The 25,447-nt window shown below is 40.8% G+C and overlaps 2 protein-coding genes across 2 annotated transcripts; both read left to right on the top strand.

Moving 5' to 3' along the window:
* Positions 1-2,577: 2,577 nt before the first annotated feature.
* Positions 2,578-12,642, top strand: grap2b (GRB2 related adaptor protein 2b). Its single transcript, XM_004571290.2, has 7 exons — positions 2,578-2,689; positions 3,156-3,244; positions 8,166-8,257; positions 8,561-8,683; positions 10,919-11,081; positions 11,242-11,325; positions 11,748-12,642. The coding sequence occupies exons 2-7, from the start codon at positions 3,167-3,169 to the stop codon at positions 11,931-11,933; spliced, it is 726 nt and encodes a 241-aa protein (XP_004571347.1). The 5' UTR covers positions 2,578-2,689; positions 3,156-3,166; the 3' UTR covers positions 11,934-12,642.
* A 673-nt stretch (positions 12,643-13,315) lies between these two features.
* Positions 13,316-24,818, top strand: fam83fb (family with sequence similarity 83 member Fb). Its single transcript, XM_004571291.2, has 5 exons — positions 13,316-13,966; positions 21,182-21,349; positions 22,446-22,567; positions 23,696-24,420; positions 24,569-24,818. The coding sequence occupies exons 1-5, from the start codon at positions 13,490-13,492 to the stop codon at positions 24,607-24,609; spliced, it is 1,533 nt and encodes a 510-aa protein (XP_004571348.2). The 5' UTR covers positions 13,316-13,489; the 3' UTR covers positions 24,610-24,818.
* Positions 24,819-25,447: the final 629 nt, after the last annotated feature.

A 25,447-nucleotide genomic window follows, 5' to 3' on the forward strand; every position in this document is an offset into this window, starting at 1 on the left:
CATTTACACAAGAAGATATGTACAAGTTATACATACACCTGCAAACATACACGCAGATACACAAATATATATATATGTGTGTATATATACATATATGCATCCGTACATGCCTACACACACACATATTTCCACATACACGCTTACATCTATATACATACACATACATGCCATCTAAGTAGCAGGTGCATTGAGAGGTGCAGTGTGATCAGTGAGTGTCCAGGGTGCGAGAGGTCTTTGATGATGATGCTGGCTTTCTGCTGAAGTCTGCCAGTATAGATGTCTCTGAGGGGGGTTAGTGAGGTGCCGATTGCCCGCTCTGCTGCCCTCATCACCCGCTGCAGTTTCCTCTTGTCCTCCACGGTGCAGCAGTTGAACCAGAGTATGCAGCAGTAATGTCAGAAGGCTCTCGATGGTGGAGCGGTAGAAGTTTACTAGCAGTCTTTGGGGTAATTGGGCCTGACGTAGTTTCCTGAGGAAGTACAGCCTTTGTTGTGCTTTCCCTACCTGGTGGGAGATGTTTGTGGACCAGGTAAGGTCGGCCGAGATGTGGACTCCGAGGAACTTAAAGCTTTCTACCTCCTCCCCATCAATGTAGAGGGTAGAGTGCTCAGATCGCTTTGTTCTTCTGCAGTCGATTACATCTCCTTGGTCTTGGCTGTGTTCAGATGCAGGTTGTTGTCATCACACCATTGCTTCAGATGCTGAACCTGCTCTCTGTAGGCTGAATCATCGTTGTTGTCGATCAGTCCTATGATGGTGGTGTCATCAGCAAATTTTATAATGGTGTTACTGGTGTGGATTGGTGAACAGTCATGGGTGAAAAGTGAGTATAATTACACCCTAATTAAATCGAATTAAATCTAATGAAATCACCCTAATTAAATCCTTAAATACAACCTTTACAAACACAAAAAGCAAAACTTAGCGACACACATAAGGTAATAAACAGACCATGTATAAAACACACATATACAAATATATTAAAAGTGTTGTTAGTCTGTCTTAGTTCCAGCTGTGTTCCCACCTATTGCCCATCCTCTCATTATCCTGTGTGTATTTTAGTCCTCAGTCTCTTTCCCTGGACTCTGTAGTTTCCATGTTATCTAGTTTCCAGTACCCAGTTTCTTCCTTGTTAGAGTTTTTACTTTATTTTATTTTTATTTAGTTTGAGTTTCCAAGTTGAGCAATAAAGCTGGCTTCTTAAGTTCATTCCCTTGTCTCAGAGGCCATATCTGACACCAAGTGCCACTAACCCATCCTCTCTTACCTGGCAGTCCTCAGGTCCATTGCTTGCTTGCCTGCCTTGTCTGGTGGAAAACCTCTGACATGAGAAACACAGAGAATCCACAAAATAAACTTGGCATACAATGACAAGCTGTGTAGATCCAAGGAGAAGCAGCAATGGCCACATTAAAAAAACAAAGCTGTTATTGTGCAAATTTCAAGTAGAACCAGACAAAACTAACTCTGCGTAATGAAGCAACCTGTGAAACCAGAGTGAGGAAAGAGTAACAAAGCAACACCAGCCAAAGAAAGACAAAATAAAAATGAAATACTTCTACTTCTTCTTCTACTTCTACACTACTGTGCTTAAAATGTCATGGGTGCAACCACAAGCCAGCCATAGTATGTCGGTGAACGCACTTGTTACAACACCTCAGGCACTTGTGACAGACAGAGACTTAAATAAATAAACAAATAACTTTATCACAGCTGAAGGGCTGCCTGTCTGCTTCAGCTGGGAAAAGGCCAGTGTTGTGCTTTTTTAACCTTATTTTTAGTCTTTGTTTATATAGGTAAACAGACTTTAGGCAACATGATTTATAGTTACATATAAAATAATGACCTACATATTTTATCTATATTATAATAAATCCAGTTGATTTTGACTGTTTGCAGTAACTTTATAGAATTATAATATTTTCTTTGCTGCGTTTTTTTTGCCCGACCTCTCCAAAAACCCCAGACATTTTAAATGTCAATGAGACATTTAGCCTAGAAAAATAAAGATATATAAAAGTCACTTGCCAAAAAGTGATTGCAGTATTTACTTTGTGATGGGAATATTTTTTCTGGCTGATCACAGGGAGCACACCAGCTCTGGGACAAGCAAATTAGGCGAATGAGTGAGGGAGGGGGAAACCTACCTGATTACAGCCCAGAGAAATGCTTCTCAGTAACTCACAGGTGAGCAAGCTCCAGCAAACAGTGAGGTGAACAAAATGGACATGTGACCTGATCAACTATGGTAAGTTAAAAAAAAAAGAAACTAAAAAAAAAACTAAAGAAGTCTTTCAAACATCCAGTAACTATAGATTTGATAGATTTGTTTTTGGTGACCATCTTTATTACCACTAAAGTCACATGGTGTGGGTAAAGGTTGAAGAGAGCTATTAATACTCAGCTGCAGCACAGATGAGCATTAATAAAGGAGCATTAAAATTCAGCTGTCGTACACTGACATGTCTTTCACTTTATATTGTTAATTGACGCCGAGCCTGAGCTCCTATCTGTTTGTTTGCATCTCTGCACTGTGTGTATTTCAGTGCGTGTGAGTGTATGCTGGCCAGAGGTGACAGTGTGTTTCCTGTGAACTGACAGGGAGTTCGTCATCTCTCTTTGTAAATTTGTCACTTCTCTTCGTAAGCCGCATGAACTCAGCTCTGTCTGGAGAACAGTACAAAGGCGGGTGAGTAAACCCAACATTTTTGGCTCTTTGATGAGGTACTTGACAGGTCGTCATTTTGAGTTATGGCCAGCTGCCCTTCTGTTTTCCAAGCAGCCGCATTGCTCCTGATTCTCTGAAGACACATTGCACAGCCCTTCAAATAACACTGTTTGTGTGTGTGTGTGTGTGTGTGTGTGGACAAAATTCAAGGTGAGAACTTGTGCTTTACGGGCACTTAAAGGATTTTGTTGTAGAGGTGCTAACACAGGTTGTGGTCTGGAAGGACGCAAGGGAAAAGACATAGCGACTGTCCTTGATTGAGTGGGGAATTATTCCGTCCATTAAGATACTAGAAGAGCACCAACTGATGTCAGTGCAATGTTTCTTTTGATTTTGACTTACACACGTCTGTTTTCCCAGCTCGTTAATCATTTCATCTGAACACACTGGAGTACTTCTAACCTTTTGTTTCTTCATCTCTTCTTAGGTTTGTCTACGATGGAGGCTACGGCCAAGTTTGACTTTGAAGCTAAAGCGGAGGATGACCTGAGCTTCAAAAGAGGAGACTGCTTGAAAGTAAGGATCACACACACACACAGACATGCAAACACTTCCTTGGTTTGTTTTTAGCAACATCGCTCTTCACAAAAGTCATAAAAAGTTGTCAGCATACAAAAACATTCAAATGACCGATTTTATATATATGTTGAGTATAAAGCAGAGTATTTCCATGTAGATTAGTGTTTTATCACTCTTGTGTAACAATGGTGCACTGTACTATTCACTGAAGCGCTCTTCAGTTCTCTGTGCAGCCAACCACGACTGCATCCTGCTGCTTAAGTCCGAGTTTCCTTCCTGTTTACATTGCCATTGCAACAAAATCTTTATATCTTCTTGACAGAATCACAAAGTAAAATCATATAGCAGAGGTGAACGCACAGATAACATCAAACTAGCAGACAAACAGCTACAATGACTCAACGCAGCTTTCACACATCGCTTTTGTTAACTCAGCACCTTGCTGAAGCATTAGTTCATGTATCTACACCTGCAAACTTAATTTGGGTGCTTTATTGTTATAATACGTTTCAAACTATGTGAACAATGGAAAAACATTTCGATGTTGTTCCGGTGTAAACCTCTCAGAAAAGCTGTTAAAAGTGAGGTCTCCTGTAAAAAGGTGTTGGGTTTTGTAACCCGCTGCAGGGCGAGCCAATTTTATTTGTGCACTGCAGCATTTAGCTCATGTAAATCCACTGCACCCGGCATTAAAACACTTCCATCGGTGTATTGGTGTATAGCAGGTGGATATACACAAAAGGTATACAAGGAAATGGATCAGCAAAAACTCAGCCTCTAAATAACTCTCACAAACACCCACAGCTATCTCACACAGGCAAACCACAACACACACACACACAGAACTAATCATAACTGAGAGAAAAAATATTCTCAGTTTCTACAGTGTAGGCCATCTGGTACTTTGGCCTAGAAAATGGCTTAAAAGGACCCATCTATATCTATATCTATATCTATATCTATAAACACTACTATAAAGCTTTACTGGAACACTTGAACATCACAGTAAAACACAAAGTCTCTACATAACCATGCATCTTCAGGGAAACTTAAAGCACGGTTAGTGCACGTGACAGTGACAACCAATACACTTGAAGAAGTAACAAGACAACCCCCAAATAAAATGGTTTTGCAGGCAATTTCTCCGTAGCTCCCCTGAATTTTCCTAGAGTTTTGCCTTTTTATTCGTTTCCTTGTCACTGCTGATAGCACCAGACAATACCTGCAGCACATTCAGGTTGTACATGTAGTCTGACTCTTACAGGAGGGAAGTGTTGCTGTGTCTTCCAGCACAGTCTCAGGAGTGTAGAAGGAGATACAAGGAGACAGGCTGTTACACGAGGACAGTGTTGGACAAGTTACTTGAAAAAAGTAATTAGTTACTAATTACTGATTACTTATCCAAGAGGGTAATCCTGTTACTTTACTGATTATTTATTTTCCAAAGTAATTAGTTACATTATTACTTAGTTACTTTAAAAAAACATGATACACAACCTGAACATTTTATAAAGCAATAGACCTTTCAGACCAATTCTATTTTTTCTATATAGTCCATGATATAAAATTGAATCAAATAAATGTCTCCTTTTAAAACTTTTTTATTAGTTTAATCTTTAAATTTTATGCACATTGCATCAAGCAATGTGCATAAAAATATGCATATAAATATTCCAGCATATAAGATAAAACAATGTTTTGTGTTTACACTCACTTTTTCCAACAGACTCAATTAAAACACAACAAAAAATAAACAAAATCGAAGATTCAGCCGCACTGAGTCCTGTTGCTCTTAAATCTATTTTCACCTGTTTAGCAGCAGTGGGGCGGGTGGAGGCTGCAGCGATCATGTCAGTGGGGGGATCTGGGGGTTTCTCTGGGAATTTCACATTCCCATGGCGGCTTGCTAGGTACTTGCTCTGATTTGAAGTTAAATTTTTTGCTGTAGAAAAGTTTTTTCCCACACAGAGTGTACAGCTAATGTTAATGTTTTTGTCACTTTTTACAGAATCAAACTCAAAGTAATGTCAGTACTTCCAAGCTTTAAACGCTGCATGGTCGTTCTCTCTCACACACTCCATATAATCCATTGTTGATCTGTTGCTGCCACAGACGTCACATGCTCGTATGTCATTTTCATGAGACACTCTCACAAACAAAATCATGATTAAGTAATGCATGCAATAGTAATCCCTTACTTTACTCGTTAATAAGATTACAGTTACTGCCCATCTCTGCACAGGAAGATCTGAATAGGGTCACAGAAGGGCATCAGCCCAGCAGCACGACCCTTATGTGCTCCTTTCTGTGAGGCGCAACAGGAGGACAGTAGTGTTTTTTTGATACGGGCAACATGGGCGGTTGCCCGGGGTGGCATCATGGGCGGCACCGATCGGTGTTCTCACTGCCATTTGCGCGGAGTAAGGACGCCCTCTGTTTGGGAGGTGCTGCTGAAGTCAAAGTAAACTTTATTGTCATCTCCGCTATATACAGTAAGTATATAGAGAGACGAGATGACGAGGCTTCAGTTACAGCAGTGCAAGTAAAGAAACAATAAATATAAGAAGACTAAGAAAATAAATATACACTTTAGGACCAGGGGTAAAGGGATCAATAAGAATTTAAAGTTTATAATTTACAGTTTGATGATTTAAAGTCTCACACACAACCTGTCGATAGGGGAGGGGGCCCGGCTGCTTCCAAATAGAGCACATTTCATTCATAATGTTGTAAATCCAAGCCCATTATGTATTCATGATTTGAATCCTGGGTTGTGCGAAATCCCAAAAATAAACCCTAGACAAAGTGAATCTGGGAACTAAGGTGTAGGTCCATTAGGTTATGTTGTGGTGATCCTCGGGTTGGGGGAAGGGTGTTCATACTGGATTGCAAAATTAAAACCAATGGAAGACGGAAAAGAAAAGTTCAAAGCCATCAGGTTTTCAGTTTAGAAAAAAGAGAAAAGAAGAGGAGGAGAAATTAGCAAAAGATACAGGTAAGCAGATGTGTCACTGGATAATGGCAGGTCATCCTGAAACAATCAGAATCATATTAAGAATATTTTATTAATCCCTAAGGAAATTATGTGGGTTACAGTTGCTCCAAGAAGAAATGGTAAAAATAGTAACAGTAACAGACTAAACTCCAAACAACACATTATGTTACAGATTTTACACATTTAAGAAATTAGCACTAATATATCAGATCACTCAATTATAAATATCAAGGATTAACAGAGGTGATTATAAATAAATATGAAGAAAATTGACAAGAATATTACGGAGTAGAAAAGCGCATGTGTGAAAAGGTTGTAACTACTGCAGTGTTTACAGTGTGTTAGATGGAGGTGTTGTACAGGGAGATGGCCACGGGCAGAAATGACTTCCTGTGTCATTCAGTGGTGCTTTTCGGTAATCTCAGTCTCTCACTGAACGTGCTCCTGTGAGTAGTCAGTACGTCATGGAGGGGGTGGGAATTGTTGATTTGTCCTATTCTCATTGTATAATGAATTATAATGCCTGTTTGTTAGCTGTTTGCATACTATGCATACTCTCTCTCTCTCTTCATATATATATATACCGCCACTGCAGGAGGAACACTGCCAATGAAATTACCTCCAGTGGGACACTCGAGTCCATATTTCTGCCACACTGTTAGGAGCAGAGCCCAGTGTCATTAAGTGAGAACCTGTGTTCACAGACCAGGACCATGCAACTTGATTGGCATTCACCAGAGATCAGTATAACTGTAGCTTGAGTGTCTGTGATATTATTTTCAGTTGTACTCCAAAATCTGCATTATGTATTGTCAGAGTTTAGTTGGCAGCACACAGGGATCTGCAAATAAGTGGAAAGCTGTGAGTATACACCAGTAAGTGACAACTTTAGCAAAACTGGCCTAATATAGTGGAGAACCCTCTTGTGGCACTGAACTAGAATTGTTCTATCGGCACATGGACACAAAACTGTTGTTCAAGACAGGATAACAGAGGATCCTTTGGGTCCTGTGGGTCGTGGGGTGGGTCCCACTTTGATCACGGTTATTTAGCTGAATCCCCTAGATGCCTGGATCATCTCCAGTTGAGCAGTTTTGGACTGTTGTCATTACTATGGAGGGTGTGGTTGGTTTGCAGCAGTGTATAATCAGGTGATAGGTAAACAAAATCCATTTGAATAAATGTCAACAACCAGTGTTTCCCAGCAGAATCATTAATGTTCACATCACCTGTCAGTGAATTTAAGCTTGTGGCTGATTGGTGGACATGTATGCATGCTGATGCACAGAGATCAGGCATTGCTCCGGGTGGGAGTGGCTGTTTCACCATTTTAACACACTTCATTTTGGCATAATTAGAGTTATTATTTTTTATTTTATATTATGTGGCTTTTGTATGTTTGTCATATTAATTTTATCATTAAGTAAATTAGTTTAAATGTTTAATAATAGATAATATGTGAAAATGTTTCTGATCACTTTTTTTATTTTTCCCCCAAAATACAAATTGTTCAAATTGTTATGTATTTAATGTACCTAATAAGGTCATAATAAAATAATGCGATATTTAGAATCCCTATATATTATTCCCTATTGCCTGTATGTTGTCAATACTAACAATGGCAGTAAAAAACATAGATTTCAACAGCTTTATGGAGAATTATTATTACTTTGACCTTCAGACCAATCTATTAACCTTAAAGGAAAGGTCAGAGGTCAAATGTGACATAAATCCTTATATCGTACTTTCTATATGTTGGCAATAAACACCACTTGTAATAATCATAGTGTTTTTAAGTAATAAGACTTTTTGTTTGTTTTTGACCAATAAATCATGATGCTGGCCTCACAGACAGATTTTAATGGATCGTTAACATGATCTGACTGTTTTCATGTATGTGTGTTGTGTGATTGTGTAAATTAGATTCTGCAAACATCTGGGAACTGGTACAGAGCAGAGCACAACGGAGCTATGGGCTTTGTCCCAAAAAACTATATCGACATTCACATCCCCAGGTAAAACCATGTTTTCATATGTTTTTTTTTTCCAAATTAACCTCCTTCTAGCTTCTGTATTTACGTATTTACACCTGTTAATAATTTCAAAGTACATTATGTAGCTGACTTACATTTACTTATTTTGCTTACTTACTTTGGCATGTGATCACTTTATCCTATATTGTTTCTTGCCAGCAAATTATGCATTTTTACCACCTCAGCTCCTTCAGCACCATCAGGTTTTGTGTCACTGCTTGAACTTTATGTTTCCTGCTCCCCATCTCCTACGTCTGTTCTCCCCTGTCTCCTTAATAACTCCAGCTGGTATCAGGAAAACACCAGTCGCACTGACGCCCAGGAGATACTGATGTCACAGCCCGTGGGGGCCTTTCTCATACGAAGCAGCCGAAAACCAGCTCCAGGCGACTTCTCCATCTCTGTCAGGTGCATTTAGCATGTTTGAGTTTGCAGGTTATCTTTACCCCACTAACTAAAAATCGTGTATTCAGACTGATTAATCTATGTGCCTAACAACTGCTAACAGCTAGACTATTAACATTTGCAATTCTGTGCCAACTCTACACGTTTGCTGTTCTTCCATTTCACAAACATTATATATATCTAACAGTGTGCAGTGTAGTTTAAAAGAGGCAAATGTTTCTTCAAATGGAGTCACACAGGGTCACTGTGAGGGGGAGCGTCGCCCACTGGTGGTGCCTTTCATGTAGGAATGTAGTGACTCAGCCTTTGTCTGGGGTTTCCACAGAGCTCCTATCTTTCCAGTTTTTGGAGAAATATCTCACATATTTAACATGCCTTCTCCCCTTTGCAAGACATGACATGTAGTCTTGTATTTAGGGTGAAGAAATTACAGTAGACATGAATGGCTCGCTTTTGTCTATAGTGGTTATCATGTTGGCTTCCAGTACAGCAATTTACACAGTGTGTGTGTGTGTGTTTATTTTTTGTCCCGCACCTTTATTTTGCTTTGCATGTTCACTGCTCACCATTTAAGTTTGTTCTTCTCGGAATTCTTTTTTTGTCGGTGTTTCTCACCGTCACACAGTTGTGGGCAAGAGTAAGTATGAATATGTGCTAATTAAGAGTCAACCACTTCCTTCAGACGATTCACTTTCGTTCTTTCTCTAAAACTTACCTGCTTGCAGCAGTCTGATATTGATGAGCTAATCTTTTAAGGTCCAGACCGATACTACTAAAATGATGAATACCTGAGGCATTCAAATTTTATATTGAAACAAAACTTGTCTTTAAGGTCTTTTTTGTATGCTTGCCATAGGTTGATCAATGTTTTCTCTTTTACTGCACTGTTGAGTGCTGATGCAATATAGTAGCAGCATATATTTGTGTGTGTGTGTGCGTGTCCGTGCGTGTGTGTGTGTGTGTGTGTGTGTGTGTGTGTGTGTGTGTGTGTGTGTGTGAGTGCGAGTGTGTCAGCGTGTGTGTGTGTGTGCATGCATGCATGTCTGTGCTCTAAATTGTTAATCAGACAACAGCGAACCCTCTGAGCAAATGATTGAATATTTAATTTTGAAATAAAAACTTTATGTAACTATTATAATTATAATTACAATTATAAAGATGTTTCATCTTTTAGATTTGCATACATTGTTTTATTCACCTCATCTACCTGTCTCCCTCTGTGTGGCTAGTTGCTGCAATGAGATAGTGGCTGTTTGTTTGAGGACAAAAGAAAAAAAACACTCTGGCCCAATTACAAAGTAGTAGTTTCCTTTATGTGTGAGGGACACTCAACAGCTGCTGGGTAAGTTTTAACTTGCTAATACCAGGCTGAAATTTTGCCTTCTGAATGGACAAAGTGTTGGAAACATTCAAAGTTTTTCATTACACTGACACAATAGCACAGTTGCTGTACATTTCTTGGCTGCACTTCCATGATGTGAATCTCCCTTTCCACCACTTGCCAAAGATGCTCTGCTAGGTTGAACTCTGATGACTGTGGAGGCCATTTGAGTACAGTGAACGCACTGTCATGTTCAAGAAACCAGTGCGTGATGATTTCATGGCGTGTTATTCTGCTTGAAGCACTCGTCAGAAAATGGGTACACTATGGTCATAAAAGGATGGATATGGTCAGGAACAATACTCAGACAGGCTGCCTGGTGTGGTCTTCTGCTGCTGTAGCCCATATGTTTCATGGTTTAATGACTTCTGTGCTCAGAGACATTCTGGTCATAAGTGGTTATTTGAGTTACCGTTGCCTTCCTAATAGCTTGGAGCTCCACTCCACCCAGAGAACAGCAGCTCACTGGATTCTTTCTCTTTTTCAGAACATTTTCTGTAAATGCTAGAGATGCACACCAACGATCATGCCATGTTCAAAGTGACATAAATCCCATTTCTTCCCCATTCTGATCCTCAGAACAGCAGCAGGTTGTTTTAATCATGTCTAATTGCTTAAATACTTTCTGCTGCGGCACTGTGATTGACTGAAAAGATACTTGTACTAATGAGCAGATGAATAGGAGTACCTAATAAAATGGCTGGTGAGGGTATAACAGCACAATGTCTCACATTTTTTTAAGGATGGAACAAACATAAGTAGTCATTGTAGTCATCAATGAAGTCATTGTAGTACATGGAATGAAATACGGAAATGCAGATAAAAAGGATCCTACTTTTCATCTTATACCCTTTTAGACATCCAGCAGATGTTCAGCACTTCAGGGTGATGCGTGACAGCAGAGGGCAGTACTACCTGTGGTCAGAAAAGTTTCCCTCACTCAATCAGCTGGTGGAATACTATAAAAAAAAATCCATCTCCAAACAGAGTCTACTATTGCTCAAAGAGACGCAAAAAGAGGTAAGGGCTAAAGATTGAAACCTGCCTGGAAACGTACACAGTCATTGTGTCATTATTAGTGCTGTCACTATCTGGTGCTGTCAGTGGATTTAACAGGAGTCACAGAATGACAAGGTAGCCATAAGGGAAACGCTAACGTGACTTGTTTATGCCCCAACAGGAAAGAGGAGACTCAAATAAGCTTCTACCTCCTCATCCTATTTTTCCACGTTCTGACCGTGCGCCTTCTCCAGCACCACGACAGGTACACAACTCTGTGCGTAAGTCTGTGGTTACACTGATGACTGTGGACTTGCGATCTGTGAAATGTGTGTAAGATGCAGTGTCTCCCTGTCCATATAGACTGTGTGACTGTACAGTTTCAGTTTCAGGCGTGCATGCACAACTTTTAGTCAGAGTAGTTAAGTCTTTGACCTTTGATTTGCTGTACACTTTTATGTAAATGCCAACTTCTAAGGAGCCTAGAATAACAATTATAATAAGCCCCAGTGGGCATTTTTAAATTACATTTGGCTCTTCTTTGCCCAAATTCAGACAGGTCTGTCTCTTTAAATCTCTGCACATAGTAAATAAAACTTTGAAAATTGGGCTGAAAATTAGCCAGTGACAGTGAGCTGATAACATATAGAGTACTGATAAGTTTCTATCTTCCTCTGTTGTATCTAGCGCAAAACCTCCCACACAACGCAGGTCAGAGCCATTTACGATTTCAAGGCAGAAGAGGCGGACGAGCTGGAGTTCAGTGCAGGGGATATCATTGAGGTTTTGGAGGTCTCTGACCAGACCTGGTGGAAAGGTCAGCTAAGGGGCAAAAAAGGCCTTTTCCCCTCCAACTACACCAAACCCATCTGAGAGGACGGCCCACAGGCAAACATCTGTAAAACTACTGCAACTTTTTTAGTCAAACATCTAATGCTGGTTTTGTTTGTGTTTTTGAGATTAAATTTCAAACTTAGAGCAACTCAAAACTGCTAGCAGGAAAAGGCTCACCAATACACCAAACATGAGAGTTTTTAATTTTCATCATGTCAAGGATAGCGTTCATGTTTGTCATTGACAAGACATAAAAAGCCCAAGTCAAGATAAAAACATGTTTTTTTCTGTTTTTTAATGAAAAAGTATTTCATGTATCGATCTGTCCTGCCCAGTGGTGATGTCTAATTCAGTGCTATTTGGAAAAGTATATAAGTTTCAATTGTAAGGTACCTAATGCTATTATTTCTGAAAGAAATCATCCATTTACAAATGCATTTTATGCATGATAAGTGTCACCGCATGAACGCTACTCTGTAAACTTTTTTTTGTCAGCCTTATGATTAAGTTTGTTGTACTTTTTGATCACATCGTGGTGTTGGATTCCTAACAAGGCCCACGTTTTAGTACTGTAATTTATGAACTTTTGAAGTTGTTGCTGATTGCTCAGACTCCACACAACAAAAAGGTATTGTGCAGACATATTATAAGTAAACCATCCAGAGGGTTCAGTCATGTGTGTGTCCATGTCTGAAAAGTAATAAAAGCATTTTAGGACACTCTGACGTCTAAAAGTAAAAGTTATTGTGTGTCATGTCCCATATACTAATAATAAAGCAGATCTGTATTTCAGTATTCGGTTGTGACCAGAGTATTTTAAGAACAACACAAATGTGTTTTAGACATTCTCAAAATAGCCCCTAGAAGTTGTTTCACTTTATTTAGGGCATATGACACTGCTTATCTTGTTTGGCCCACATATAAAGTGCGTGTTTGTTCGGTTTATTACCTGGGCTGACCTTATCAAGGCTGCTAAGAAAGAAAAGAAAACTCCCAATAGCTTCAGAGTACGTGTTTCTATAGCTCTCGGGACAAACGTGTGCTGCATTCAATGTCTGTGTGTAATTTGGTCAATCTGACTGAAAGCAGAAATCTTTTCAAATCAAATCAAATCAAATCACTTTTTATTGTCACATCACATGTGCAGGCACACTGGCACAGCACATGCGAGTGAAATTCTTGTGTGCGAGCCCCACAAGCAACAGAGATGTGCAAACACAACAACACAAACGAGCAAAATACAAGAATTCATCCTCACTTTTAAATTTAAAAATGTATATTATTAATCATATTCATTTCTAAGACTCTCTGGATGTGTTTTGGCATGATTTGGGCCTCCACAATGAAAATTCCAAAACGAAAGTTACACAAAGGTTTTCACAGACGTTAACGCCCATTGCAGTGCGTCGTCTTCGTCATTCCAATGGCAAGTGAAGAGTCCAAAGTCTCGGCTCAATCTCGGTGAGAATTCCGGTCAGGTGAGAAAAGTTTCCCAGTTTTATTGTAGTCTACCTGTATGTAGGTGTCACTCAGCAAACCCTGCTCGGGGTTAAGAAAGCTTCTGACCTTTATTGGTGCTAACCGCGAAAGCCACCATGGCCGAATCCCAGCTCACGGTGATGGAGGACGGGCGCATAGGAGTCAAAGTCCCGGAGACCAAGCCGGAGTTTTACTATAGTGAAGAGCAGCGAACCGCTGTAGAACTGCTGCTGAAGGAGGGCGATGGCGCCTTCAAAACAAGACTTAAAGAGGACAATACGAAGGACTTTCTGTCTGCCAGGGAAGTCAAGCTATTAACGAACACTTTCAGACCGTACGACTCAGGGGATGACAGCAAGGCATCCACCTCCGGGTCGGAGCAGGGCGCCACCGGCACCGATGCGGATTCAGGGGTCCACTCCACCTACTGGCCCCAGATGTCGGACACAGAGGTGCCGCCGCTGGATATCGGGTGGCCCAGCGGGGCTTATTTCAAAGGGGTGACCCGGGTTTCTGTGCACACACACCCGCCCAAAGACAACGGACCGCACATTAAGGAGGTGGTGCGACGGCTCATCCAAGAGGCTAGCAAGGTGAGGAGTGTGGGTCCGATTCAACCCGTTTAAAAGTTTATGGCTAATAACGGGCATCCTTATAAATTCATAACGATCATAGTCTTATGTCAGTCTATGATAGTACTTTAAATACAACCAGTAACATGGGCAATACTAAAAATGTGGAGTACATTTACGATAATTAATCACATTTCTGCTAATAGGTAGTTAGTCGGTAAAGATTAATTGCCTGTTAGAAGACGAGTGTCCAATGCTGCAAGTTTTGGTATCGATCAGATACCAGAATTTGGTAAGCCACAGGGCTGATCAATACTTGAACATTGAACATGTAGCGAAGAGCAATGTATAATTATGAGAGATGTCAGTTTTTTGGTTCTGTTTTAGATCTGGAAAAAGGAAAAAGAGGCAAGCAGGTTCAGAATGCAGAGCTCAAAAGGCTAGTTTGGTTATGGTTGTAGACATGATTTATTTTTTCTTTTAGTTAGTTTTTTCTTTTAAAAAGATAATTTGGCTTGCAAACTATGATCATACGAAAATACCCAAATGAGACTGAGAATAGGTGGAGGGCGGGAATAGTGCAGGTGATTGTTTGCTGTGATTGGCAGTAGCTAATGCAAAATTGACATTAATAATACATACACAAACATAGGTGGGTAGTAACTGTGTAACAAATGGATCCAGGGTGCTCTAACAACCTCCAGCACTTGTGTATGTTTTTCATCAGATAGACTGCAGGAATTTGTTCTAGTTAAACAGGCTCTGTGTGGGAAACTTTAAAGCTTTTATTTAAAATGAGGGCTCAGAATCATGAAACTCAAGCCCGGTAAAGAAATGTGAAACCACTGTCCACGCTCTTTTTTTGTAGTGTGATAAAACTACAAGGCTGCTGCTCTTTGCAGTGTCCCGTAGATCTAGCTCCACAGGGGTCAGGGAGGGGGGAACACCAGTTTGAGTGATTAATAGCTCCTCACATAGCAACTAAAGGCTTGAAGTGGGTCTTTAAATGTGAGTTGGTGATAGTCATGTTTACTCATAGGGTGCCGGATCTACGCTGAGTCATCTGTTCCGTGCTCAGTCTACAATGCAGTGACAGGCTTTGCTGTGCACTCGCTTCCTTAGTATTTCTCTTTAAAAGTGGGTCAGGGAGGGCTGCAGGAACATGTCACATAATCACCCTGGGTTTTGTGACTTGTGCAACTTTTCTCAGCTTTTCTTTGAAATTCCCGGTCTTTCCTTTTCACAACACCCCTTTCCTTCTTCCTGGGTACAGATCAGGTAGTGGAGGTAGTAAAAACAGGATCTCTGGCTCTTAACAGAATGACAAACTACCTTGTTTCCTGGTTGCCCTGCCTACTGTTCTTTCATTTGATAAAGTAAGACATTGTTTAGTAGTTCACTCCCTCTTTTCACAATTTGCCATACCGAGACCTTTGGGTGTTTTCCAAACTTGGCAGATCAAGAAGACAAACAGTTAAACAGTAGGTGCTTTAGGATTGGTGTACATGAGCAAAAAGTACATAAAAAAGACAAGCAAAAATAACACTCAAGATAGAATAGAATAGAATAGAATTCAACTTTATTGTCATTGCACATGCACAGGTACAGGGCAACGAAATGCAGTTTGCATCCATCCAGAAGTGCTTTAGTGATATAGATATATTACAATATATATTAGCAATAATATAGATATGTGAGTATATTACAGAAATGGGTCTATTATGGTATGTTATAATGTACACGGTATGAAGTATGTTGTGAATATTCTATAACTATAAGTATGTACAGGCTGTAGTGAGTACAAGCTATGTACAGGATATGAACAGGATATAAATATGAAAAACTATACAGAATATGAAATAAATAACTTTACAGAATCTGGGATATACAGCTATACAGAAATGGGAACTATGCAAGTTGTAAACAGTTGTAGGATTAAAGATTATCGAATGTACAGAATGATTATTTACACAGAGCTATACAGTAGTGCAGTTAAGATAAGTGAGGGTGTAGATAGTTTCTACAGAGGCTATATAAAGTGCTAGTGGTTGTGAGTGGTGGTTCAGTCCATGTTATTATTGTGTGTTTGAGGGTACAGTTGTCCATTGTGGGGGTGTGTATGTTCAGTGCATGAGTTTAACGTGGGTCAGATGTCAGGAGGCAGAGTTCAGGAGTCTGACAGCTGTGGGGAAGAAGCTGTTCCGGTACCTGGTGGTCTTAGTCCGGAGGCTCCTGTGGCGCCTCCCAGAGGGCAGGAGGGTGAAGAGTCCATGTGATGGGTGACTGGGGTCTTTGATGATTTTCCCAGCCCTTTTCAGACACCGCTTCCTGTAGATGTCTTTTATGGCAGGAAGTGGTGCTCCGGCGATGCGCTGGGCAGTTTTCACGACCCTCTGCAACGCCTTCCGGTCCGAGGCAGAGCAGTTCCCGTACCAGACTGTTATACAGTTGGTCAGGATGCTCTCGATGGTGCAGCGATAGAAGTTCACCAGGATGTCTGAGGACAGGTGGTTCTTCCTCAGAGTCCTCAAGAAGAAGAGGCGCTGGTGAGCCTTCTTGACCAGCTTGGAGCAGTTGGTCGTCCAGGTGAGATCCTGGGAGATGTGGACTCCCAGGAACTTGAAGCTGCTCACACGCTCCACAGCCGTCCCCTTAATGTGGATGGGTGGATGTGGGTCAGCATTCCTCCTGTAGTCCACGATGAGCTCCTTGGTCTTCTCGGTGTTAAGCAGCAGGTTGTTTCTGTCGCACCACTCAGCCAGACGATCCACCTCCTCCCTGTAGGCGGCCTCATCGTTGTCACTGATGAGGCCAATCACCGTGGTGTCATCTGCAAACTTAATGATGGTGTTGGAACCATCAGCAGGTCTGCAGTCGTGGGTGAAGAGGGAGTAGAGGAAAGGGCTCATCACACAGCCTTGTGGTACACCGGTGTTCATTGTGATGGTAGATGAGCAGCGGTTATCCAGCCGGACATGTTGGGGGCGGTTGGTCAGGAAGTCCAGTAACCATTTGCAGATGAGGGAACTGATACCCAGGTCTGTCAGTTTCCTGATGAGTTGTGAGGGGTGGATTGTATTGAATGCTGAACTGAAGTCTATAAACAGCATTCTGGCGTAGTGCATTGCGATGGAGACTGCATCCTCTGTGCTCCTGTTCCGGCGGTATGCGAATTAGTGGGGGTCCAGGGTGGGGGGGGACAGGATTTGAAGTGTGCTAGGACCAGTCGCTCTAAGCACTTAGTGATGATGGGATAACACATGTTGACCAACCAGTTCTTCAGATACTAACTTGTTTGCATGTGAACAGTGATTTAGTTTTTGGTTTTTATTTGTTTTAGTGATTCTTTCATTTTTCTTTCTGATGGGATGAAAGAAAAATGAAAACATACACAAGTGCTGGAGGTTGTTTGATTCCTAACTGTCCTCAAGTCTCAGCCTGTATCTCTGCTGTTGAGCTTTCAGGTTGGCTCAGCATTTTTCTGTAGTGAGACCATGAGTGGAAACACCAGGCCTTTTCTGTCTAACAGAGGAACATTTGTTGCAGATTTAAAGATACATTTTTTCCATGACTTTGCTTTTCAAGGACGACGAAACAGTCAAATAATAAACATTTCCATACTCTCCACCTCTGCCTTGCACGTAACATGTCCATTCATGTTTGAAAGGACCGTGTCTTGTTTTTTGCCCTCCCTTGGGCTGTGTGGACTTTACATAAAACTTGTGGTTTAGTATGGTGCCTTTATGTGTTTTTCTCATAAATCTGACTCAACAGGGATTATGTTGTACTGATTTATTCAGAGGCAGAATCAGAATTGGGTTTAATGGCCACGTTTGTGTACACATGCAAGAAATTAGGCTCCACTTTTTTTCTTGCTCTCAGTGTAAACAGAACAGGCAGGGCAGACAACAGCAACGTGACACAGGCATATTCATATATGCTGAATAAATTATGGAATAACGGCTATTGTATAATATACACGCAGATGTCTGGTTGCTTTGGTATACAGTGTTCTGTAGCACCTACAAGGGGGCAGGAGTTGGAACAGGTTGTGTACAGGGTGTGATGGGTCTGCAACCGAGGATTTGCAGGATCTAGTGTAGACCTACATTGATGGTATTGTCCACTGACCTGTTTGACTGGAAAGCAAACTGCAGAAGGTCGATTCCACTAGTTGACCTTCTGCAGATTGTGATGTCCTGCAGGTATGTTAACACCAGGGTGACAGCTCTACAGCATTTAACCAAGTTATAGGGGGTTTCTTGGAGACAGCGATGACTGGAGTACTTGAAACAGCAGGGGACTGCATATAGCTCCAGGGATCTGTTTAAGGTCAGTGTAAAGATGGGGGCTAGCTGGTCAGTGCAGACTTTGAGGCCAGAGGGAGACGCACAGTTTAGGGCTGGTGCCCTTCTGGTCTCATGAGTTGGTCAGGTGTTAGAAAGGATGGGTGAGGGGCTGGCACGGGGGAGTTGGTTGTGTGATGTGGCGGGAGAGGGTGAAGGGTGTAAAGGCAGGATTGTTACACCTGAATAAACACATGCAGGTCCCCTGTCATCTGTAGTTGGTGGTATCCTGGAGACCCACACCGACACAAGGTCATTGGCTGAAACCTGTGTTTGTTTTTTCTGTATATCATGTTCACGTCGATATAAATGTGAAATATACATGGTGTAATTATTTAGCCTTTTTTTCAATGAACTGTTAGTAGTTGGGTTTTTTTCTATTGTGGCACTCTGTCTTCCTTCTTTGTGTTTGAGTGTGTGCATTTTTCCTCCATTGAATTAAAATATGTTTAATGGGACAGTACCATTATAAAATAATAATGTATTCACTTTTCAGATGTTACTGATACTTACTCAACGTCATTTTTTTATTTTGCTCACTTCATCCAAATAGTGCACAGATGACAAAATCAGCTTCACAAATGTTCTTTACCAAAACAAGTTTTATCCGATAAGGGGAATATCATTTTCTGTTTTAATTATGGCCTAACAAGAAAATATTTTTTGAAAGGAAATTGTCCTTTTGATAACTGAGATCAAAGGTAAAACTTTATTGCAATCCTAAAATTAGTTTTAAAGTGTTTCGACACACTTCTGCAAACCATGATATGTACAACAATCACAATGTGTAATACGTCAAGGACTTTTATTGTGAAAAGAACTAACACAAACAAGAGGAAACCAGCAAATCTAAGGACCCCAAAGCGCTTTACACTACATTCAGTCATTCACCCATTCACACACACATTCACACACTGGTGGTGGCAAGCTACATTGTAGCCACAGCTGCCCTATTAGGGAAACTACCATCGAGAACATCTCTAAAAAAACAATTTTTGCTAGAAAATTATGAGTGTTGTGTAATGTGTCCCTTTTTTCTGTTTGTTCTGTCTCTGTGTGACAGCAACACTGTTCAAGTCTGCTTGCTACTAACCAGTTACCCACAACCCTCCACCATCTTCAACTGGAGTTTTTGTTAATCCACAATATGAGAAACTCGGCTTAGAGACGGCTGGTCCTTGTATTCTTTGTTGTTAAAGAGTATATGGGGAGAGCATGATTTATTAATGTACTTAAGAAGGTTTACATGCTCCTCCTTTCACAAGCACAGAAAAGTCAGGGTTGGATAAACACTGAGCACTCTGAAGCCGGAGCTCACAGTGATTATACTTGCACATACACAGACTTCAGTATTTTGGCTATGTTTTACATAAAAAGACACACTTTAATGATTGCTATGCAGATGTTAGGTGGCCTTTTGGTAACACCTTGTGCATCATAGGATGCATCATAGGAATTTAGCCTAAGAAAGACATTTCCAAATTGTGTTGAGCACAAAGCAATTAATTGTCTTAAGTGTCTTTTTCACTTTGATTCCTAGCTCAGCCTTAAGAATATGAATATATCTGTAAGCACAATGTCAGATTAAGTCACTGTGTCAACAGTTCATGCTGTGACCTGTCAGAGAAGATAATGCCCTCTGCACAGTATGCTAACTAGTTACAGCTTGTCGCCTAAACTATGTGGGCTGTATGTAAATATTAAGCTGCCAAGAATTTCACTGTCACACCCGCAACAACAACAACAACAACAATAAACACACAGTTAGTCCTGTCTTCATAGTCCTTTGCAGGCAACGTAAACCAAAAGCTTTCTATATCATGTCAAATGAATCAGTTGAAACAATTGCAAGGCAGTAGTAACCCCAATGCCCTCAGTGTAAAATGTTAATGGACACAATAATGAACATGGCACATAACAACAACATGTGACCATTGAATGTTGCTTGAAAACCATTAGAGAAACATAGAAACATTGTGCTATTAATAAATCCACTGGTCAGCTTGTTTTGTCTCTAAAACTATTTCCAGTTGAGGCGCACTCTGTCGCTGTGGGCAAACATGACAGGACGTGTTGAAGAACAAGACTTTTGTGATTCTGTACTAGTCACAAGGTGGTTTAGAGGATAGGTGTTCTGCCAGGATGTACCTCCTCGACTAATTCCAGCGTACTCACAGAACAGAAAGAGCTTTATGGGTCAGTGACAGACCTAAATTCCCCAGATGATCTTATTTTGTTGTTACAAGATTTTATCTGTGTGATCTGTCAGTCTGAGTGGAACACAGCCGGAGGATAACACAGTGGCTTCCCCCACTCTTATTGGACTAGCAGCTAAGACTCTTTCATAAGGCCCAGCAGTGCCTTCAAGGTTGGTGTATTAACAGGTGGCAAAGTGCTTCAGCTAGACAGATTAGCTTCACCTCATGGTTCCTTTGTTAGGTTTGTTGGAGTCATTCTGCCCTCAAGCAATGTACTGATTTTTGTCCCATCCTCCTATAGAGAGGTAACATGGAGGAGTAGCTGACAGTGAACTTAAGCGGAGATTCAGGTTTCTCAAATGTTGCAACATTTTTTTTTCTCTCTGTGTTGCTGACTTGTTGGTGCACCTTTGTTTCTGCCAAGGGGTTATTAATTTAAAGTGCTGTAAGGGGTTAAAAGAACGTGTGGCAGTCCATAACACAAAGAGACAGACAAATGTTCATGCTCACATTCACTCCTATAGCCAATTTAGAATCATCAGTTATCCTGACATACTTTGGAGAGTACTCCACACAGTCACGGGGAGAACCACCAATCTCCACACTGAAATGCCCCAGCCGGCCGGCCTTGGAATTGAACTCAGGCCCTTCGGGTGCTGGATATAAAATACTAATGCTTATTTCTCCTGCAGGTGATCGCCATAGTAATGGACATCCTCACAGACATCCACATCCTACAGGACCTGATGGATGCAGCGTCACGTCGCATGGTGCCTGTTTACATTTTGTTGGATGAGCAAGGTGTGCCGCACTTCTTGGACATGTGCTCCAGGCTGCAGATTGGCTCACAACACCTTCGGGTAAGACTATACTTTTAGACAGTATATCAGCGACGCAGAGAAAAATAATAACCTCATAATCTGAGCTTATTTTAAAGAGTTGCGTCTTCTAGTGTAGGTTCAGTTATTCAGAGGGTCATGGATTGTTTTATTGGTTTGTTTGTAACAGCACTATTGTTGCTTTTTTGCTTGTTTTTTTCTGGATAAATTAACTCAATAATTTGGTTCAACTCAATAATTCATGTCACAACCAATAACCGTTGTCAAATATTGCCTAAACTGAAAGGGCAGTCTTGTAATCCCACTTTACTTTGATATAAATGATGGCGACATCACAGAAAAATCTGATTTCATCACTGATGCAGAATTTCAAAGTGCATCAGTGCCGTCATTAAATAGTTAACTTTGTGAACGCAGGTACAAAATAACACACATCCTAGTAATGAAATGACCAAATCTGACATGCTATTTTCACCACTGTATTAAAGCAGTTATACATAGAAGTGTCCCATTAGTTAAATTATTAATTGTTTCCACTTATGTCTTGAACTCACACAAAATCAGTAACAGAATTGGAAAGGACACCTATTATAGAGCAATCAAGTGTATCCTTCTCCTCCATATTTAGCTGTAGGAGATTTTGGGGTTCAGGTGTAGCCAGGAGTTATCTCGAGAATGCACTTCGTTCAAGACGTAACTGGTTTCATGTGCTGATCAATAATTACTGTGTGATTATAAATGGAGATAAAATTTAAAAAGCTAACAAAAGGCTAAATCGTCACTCCCCAGTGGTTTTAAAATTAACTTTCAGCTGATGTGGCTCAATTGTCCTCTTCAGCTGATTGTATATCTGGATGTGGCCCAAGACCATCAAACTTGATTGGTCAAAAGTAGTAAAACGACTTGCTTAAAGATTGGACGATTGAATCAGTTGCTAGGATTGCTGAGCCACATATTTCGTAGGCAGCCAGTAGGAGGTTTGGGTGGACTGATTTTTAAGAGTATGGCTGTAAAAATCAAACTATGTGCTGCTTCCATCAAAAAGATTGTTAAACTGCCTGCGTCTTGACATTGTTGGTTATGTTCTCATCCTCATCCTGACCCTGTGTCGTTGCAGAACATCAGAGCCAGAACGCTTCAGGGAACTGGTTTCAATTTGTCGTTTGGCAGGCTGCCTGGTTCACTCTGTAATAAATACATGCTGGTAGATGGGGACAAAGTTGTGTTCGGTTCCTACAGGTGAGGAGGAAATATTGTGCAAAATGTTCCATTAAACGTAATAATCTGAGTTTAAGTAATTTTATCTGCCGCTGTGTATAAGATTAGAGACTGATAACTTGGGTTCCTTTTGTCAAATGATGTGAGTGAAAGACTCAGACTGTCTCTGAATACTTTCATCATTCTTGGATATAATTCTTCACTTTCTCTTTTAAGAGAGCAATAATCACTCTGATGCCATTTGTGTGTTAATTCTATTTTAAGACTTACTGTAAAGACATGCTTGTGTCTCTTAATTGGCAGTTGTAGCAGCATTCTTGTAACCATGCACGCTTAACATTTTAGTGGCTTCATTGTGCCATGACGTGCACTGAGTCATGTCGTACTGCATTAAAGTCTAACAAAGCACCAAGTGTAGCGCGATCTGGTCAGAAGAGACATGCAGCTAGATAAGTGGATAAGCAGGTGTTTATCCACTTATCTGAATACGGTTGATTTACTTTTGATTGTGTATACACACACACACACACACACACACACACACACACACACACACACACACACACACACACACACACACACACCTATCTATCTATCTATCTATCTATCTATCTATCTATCTATCTATCTATCTATCTATCTATCTATCTATCTATCTATCCAGCCAGCCAACCTAACTTGTCTGTCTTTGAGCTGTGATTCATGCCTCTGTAGATTATCTGCTGTGCTATTGTTCAGGCTGGTCTTTTCTAGCCTGAGTACAAAATGTAGCTTTCGTTTTATGACAGCCTCCATCAATAGCTCTGCTAAATTCTGTGTAGGATTGAGACATTAATTATTCTGTTTGTGTTTGGACTTTTGTAGATGATCTCTATAGGCAGCTTGTTATGCTAGCATGGGTGACCTCATTTTAGGGGAGTACATTTAGCGGTTGTTTAAATATTTTAACCTGGACAAAAAAGGTCATCAACTAACTTTGTTCTGGTAGCATGCTAATGATACTGCTAATGCTTTTAATCAGAAAAATGATGATCAAAGCCATAGGAATGTGGTTGTAGTCTGTTTGATACCTGCTTACTGTGCTAGAGACACGGAGATTTTCCATAGAGAATATGCTCGTTCCTAACTGTTAATGCTGTGTCCTCCCAGCTTCTCCTGGTGCACGTCTCGCATGGACCGAAACATGATCACTGTGATGACGGGACAGCCAGTCGACTTCTTTGACCGGGACTTCCGTGAGCTGTATGCCATCTCTGAGAAAATGAACCTCTACAAAGAGTTTCACGTCAGCCCTCCTGCTGCCCAGGTGGCCTCCACAGTTCGCTCTAAACCGAGTACCAAACGCCCGCCATTAGCAGCAACCACATCCCGCTTCCAGGTTAGCTTAGGGGATTCACGGAATAATGAAATCCAGGTCCCAGCACACAAATATTACAACCCTAAATACGCACTAGCGTTTGGGGATACTCCCCGTCCAACAGGATCTCTGCGCGAACCCAAGAGGGGTTCAGGTCTGGCTGAGGTTCCCGAGGAGGCAGATTCGGGGAGCCCACGGTTGGCCAGCAGCGAGAAGATGGATCGATTGAGTCCGCTGCCGGCAGAATCCCCAGGCGAAAGCTTCAAGAGGACAAATGGAGTCAAGTCAGACATAAAAAGCCGTCCCACACTAAGGCAGAGACTTTTTAAGAGGAAATCTCAGAATAAACTTCCTGTTAACACAGAACCTGTACCCCCAGAAACTAAACAGGATGAGGAGAATGAGGATAACTGCGAAGTGGTTGTGTTATCTCCATCCAAAGTTAGTAAGAAGCCGTCTAGACTGGGACGGAAGTCAATGTCTCAGCAAACTGTCAATGCCTCACATGACAATATGAGTAAGTCACGAATATTAGCTTGTATATGAAGATTTAATCTGCAATGAACACATTTTAATCCAATGAATTATAACCTGTAATCTAACCTGAGTGATGTGAAGAGGTTGAGGGTAATGTAATCATTTCTCTATTTTCTTTTTCCTGACAGGTTTAAAAAGTCAACATAAAGGAAGGTGTAAAGTGAGCTGAAGCTGCCCATCTCCACAGAAGACAAAATGACTTTAGTCACATGAACATTAACATCACGTTTGATTGTGCTGAAGAATTTTACCCAGCGTCTCACAGAGAGACAAGATAAAATCATTTTGTTGTTTGGTGCCAAATGTACAATAAATGCGTTTTAAGTTTTATATGATATGTTAGAATGCAGATTGGGTTAATAAGAGATTTTGTTATGAGCACTTTCATCGTGTTTTGCTTTGAACACTGTTAGCTTCCAGGTTCTTCTCTTCTGGACACTGAATGTACAGTTTTAAGGTGGATCAACGTGAGAAGCCTGTCTGTCAAAGAGTGAAAGAAATCATCTAAGCTGTCAAAAGTTGTCTTTACATTCCAAATGTAACACAGCGGGAAATTTAAATCCCACCAGATGTGGGGCTATTTGTCACTCTTAACCACACACATTCACCTCAGCCATGCACTACGAAGCGAGTTTAGCATAACCATGGTGTCTTTCCATTACATCCACTTACCCTTAAATCAGTAACCAAGATATGCTTTCACATGAACGTTTGCATGAAGGTGTTGGTGCTGACAGCATCTCACCAATCAGATGGATAAGTAATGGCAACACAGTTAAGCACATGATAGAGGCTCAAAGCAGCACAGCTGCTACAGACAAAGCAGCAGTGTGATCATGTGTTAAATGAAAAGCTGTGTGCAGTAGTTCAGTATTAAATGTTCTGTATGGACGTTTGTGTGCTTGAAATAGTTCAGTGTGAGTGGAAGAGAGCTGCAGTATTAATAAAGTTTAGCCTGTTTGAATCAAGGAAGGAAAACTGGCACCAGTGTGAGTTAACATACAAGT

Source organism: Maylandia zebra, linkage group LG6 (genome assembly GCF_041146795.1).
Source record: "Maylandia zebra isolate NMK-2024a linkage group LG6, Mzebra_GT3a, whole genome shotgun sequence".
Taxonomy (NCBI): domain Eukaryota; kingdom Metazoa; phylum Chordata; class Actinopteri; order Cichliformes; family Cichlidae; genus Maylandia; species Maylandia zebra.

Coding starts and splice junctions, on each gene's coding strand:
- fam83fb (XM_004571291.2), top strand. CDS start 13,490: ATGGCCGAATCCCAGCTCACGGTGATGGAGGACGGGCGCATAGGAGTC. Junction 13,967..21,181: donor TCATCCAAGAGGCTAGCAAG/GTGAGGAGTGTG, acceptor TTTCTCCTGCAG/GTGATCGCCATAGTAATGGA. Junction 24,421..24,568: donor TGCCTCACATGACAATATGA/GTAAGTCACGAA, acceptor TTTTCCTGACAG/GTTTAAAAAGTCAACATAAA.
- grap2b (XM_004571290.2), top strand. CDS start 3,167: ATGGAGGCTACGGCCAAGTTTGACTTTGAAGCTAAAGCGGAGGATGAC. Junction 8,258..8,560: donor ATCGACATTCACATCCCCAG/GTAAAACCATGT, acceptor TAATAACTCCAG/CTGGTATCAGGAAAACACCA. Junction 8,684..10,918: donor GACTTCTCCATCTCTGTCAG/GTGCATTTAGCA, acceptor ATACCCTTTTAG/ACATCCAGCAGATGTTCAGC.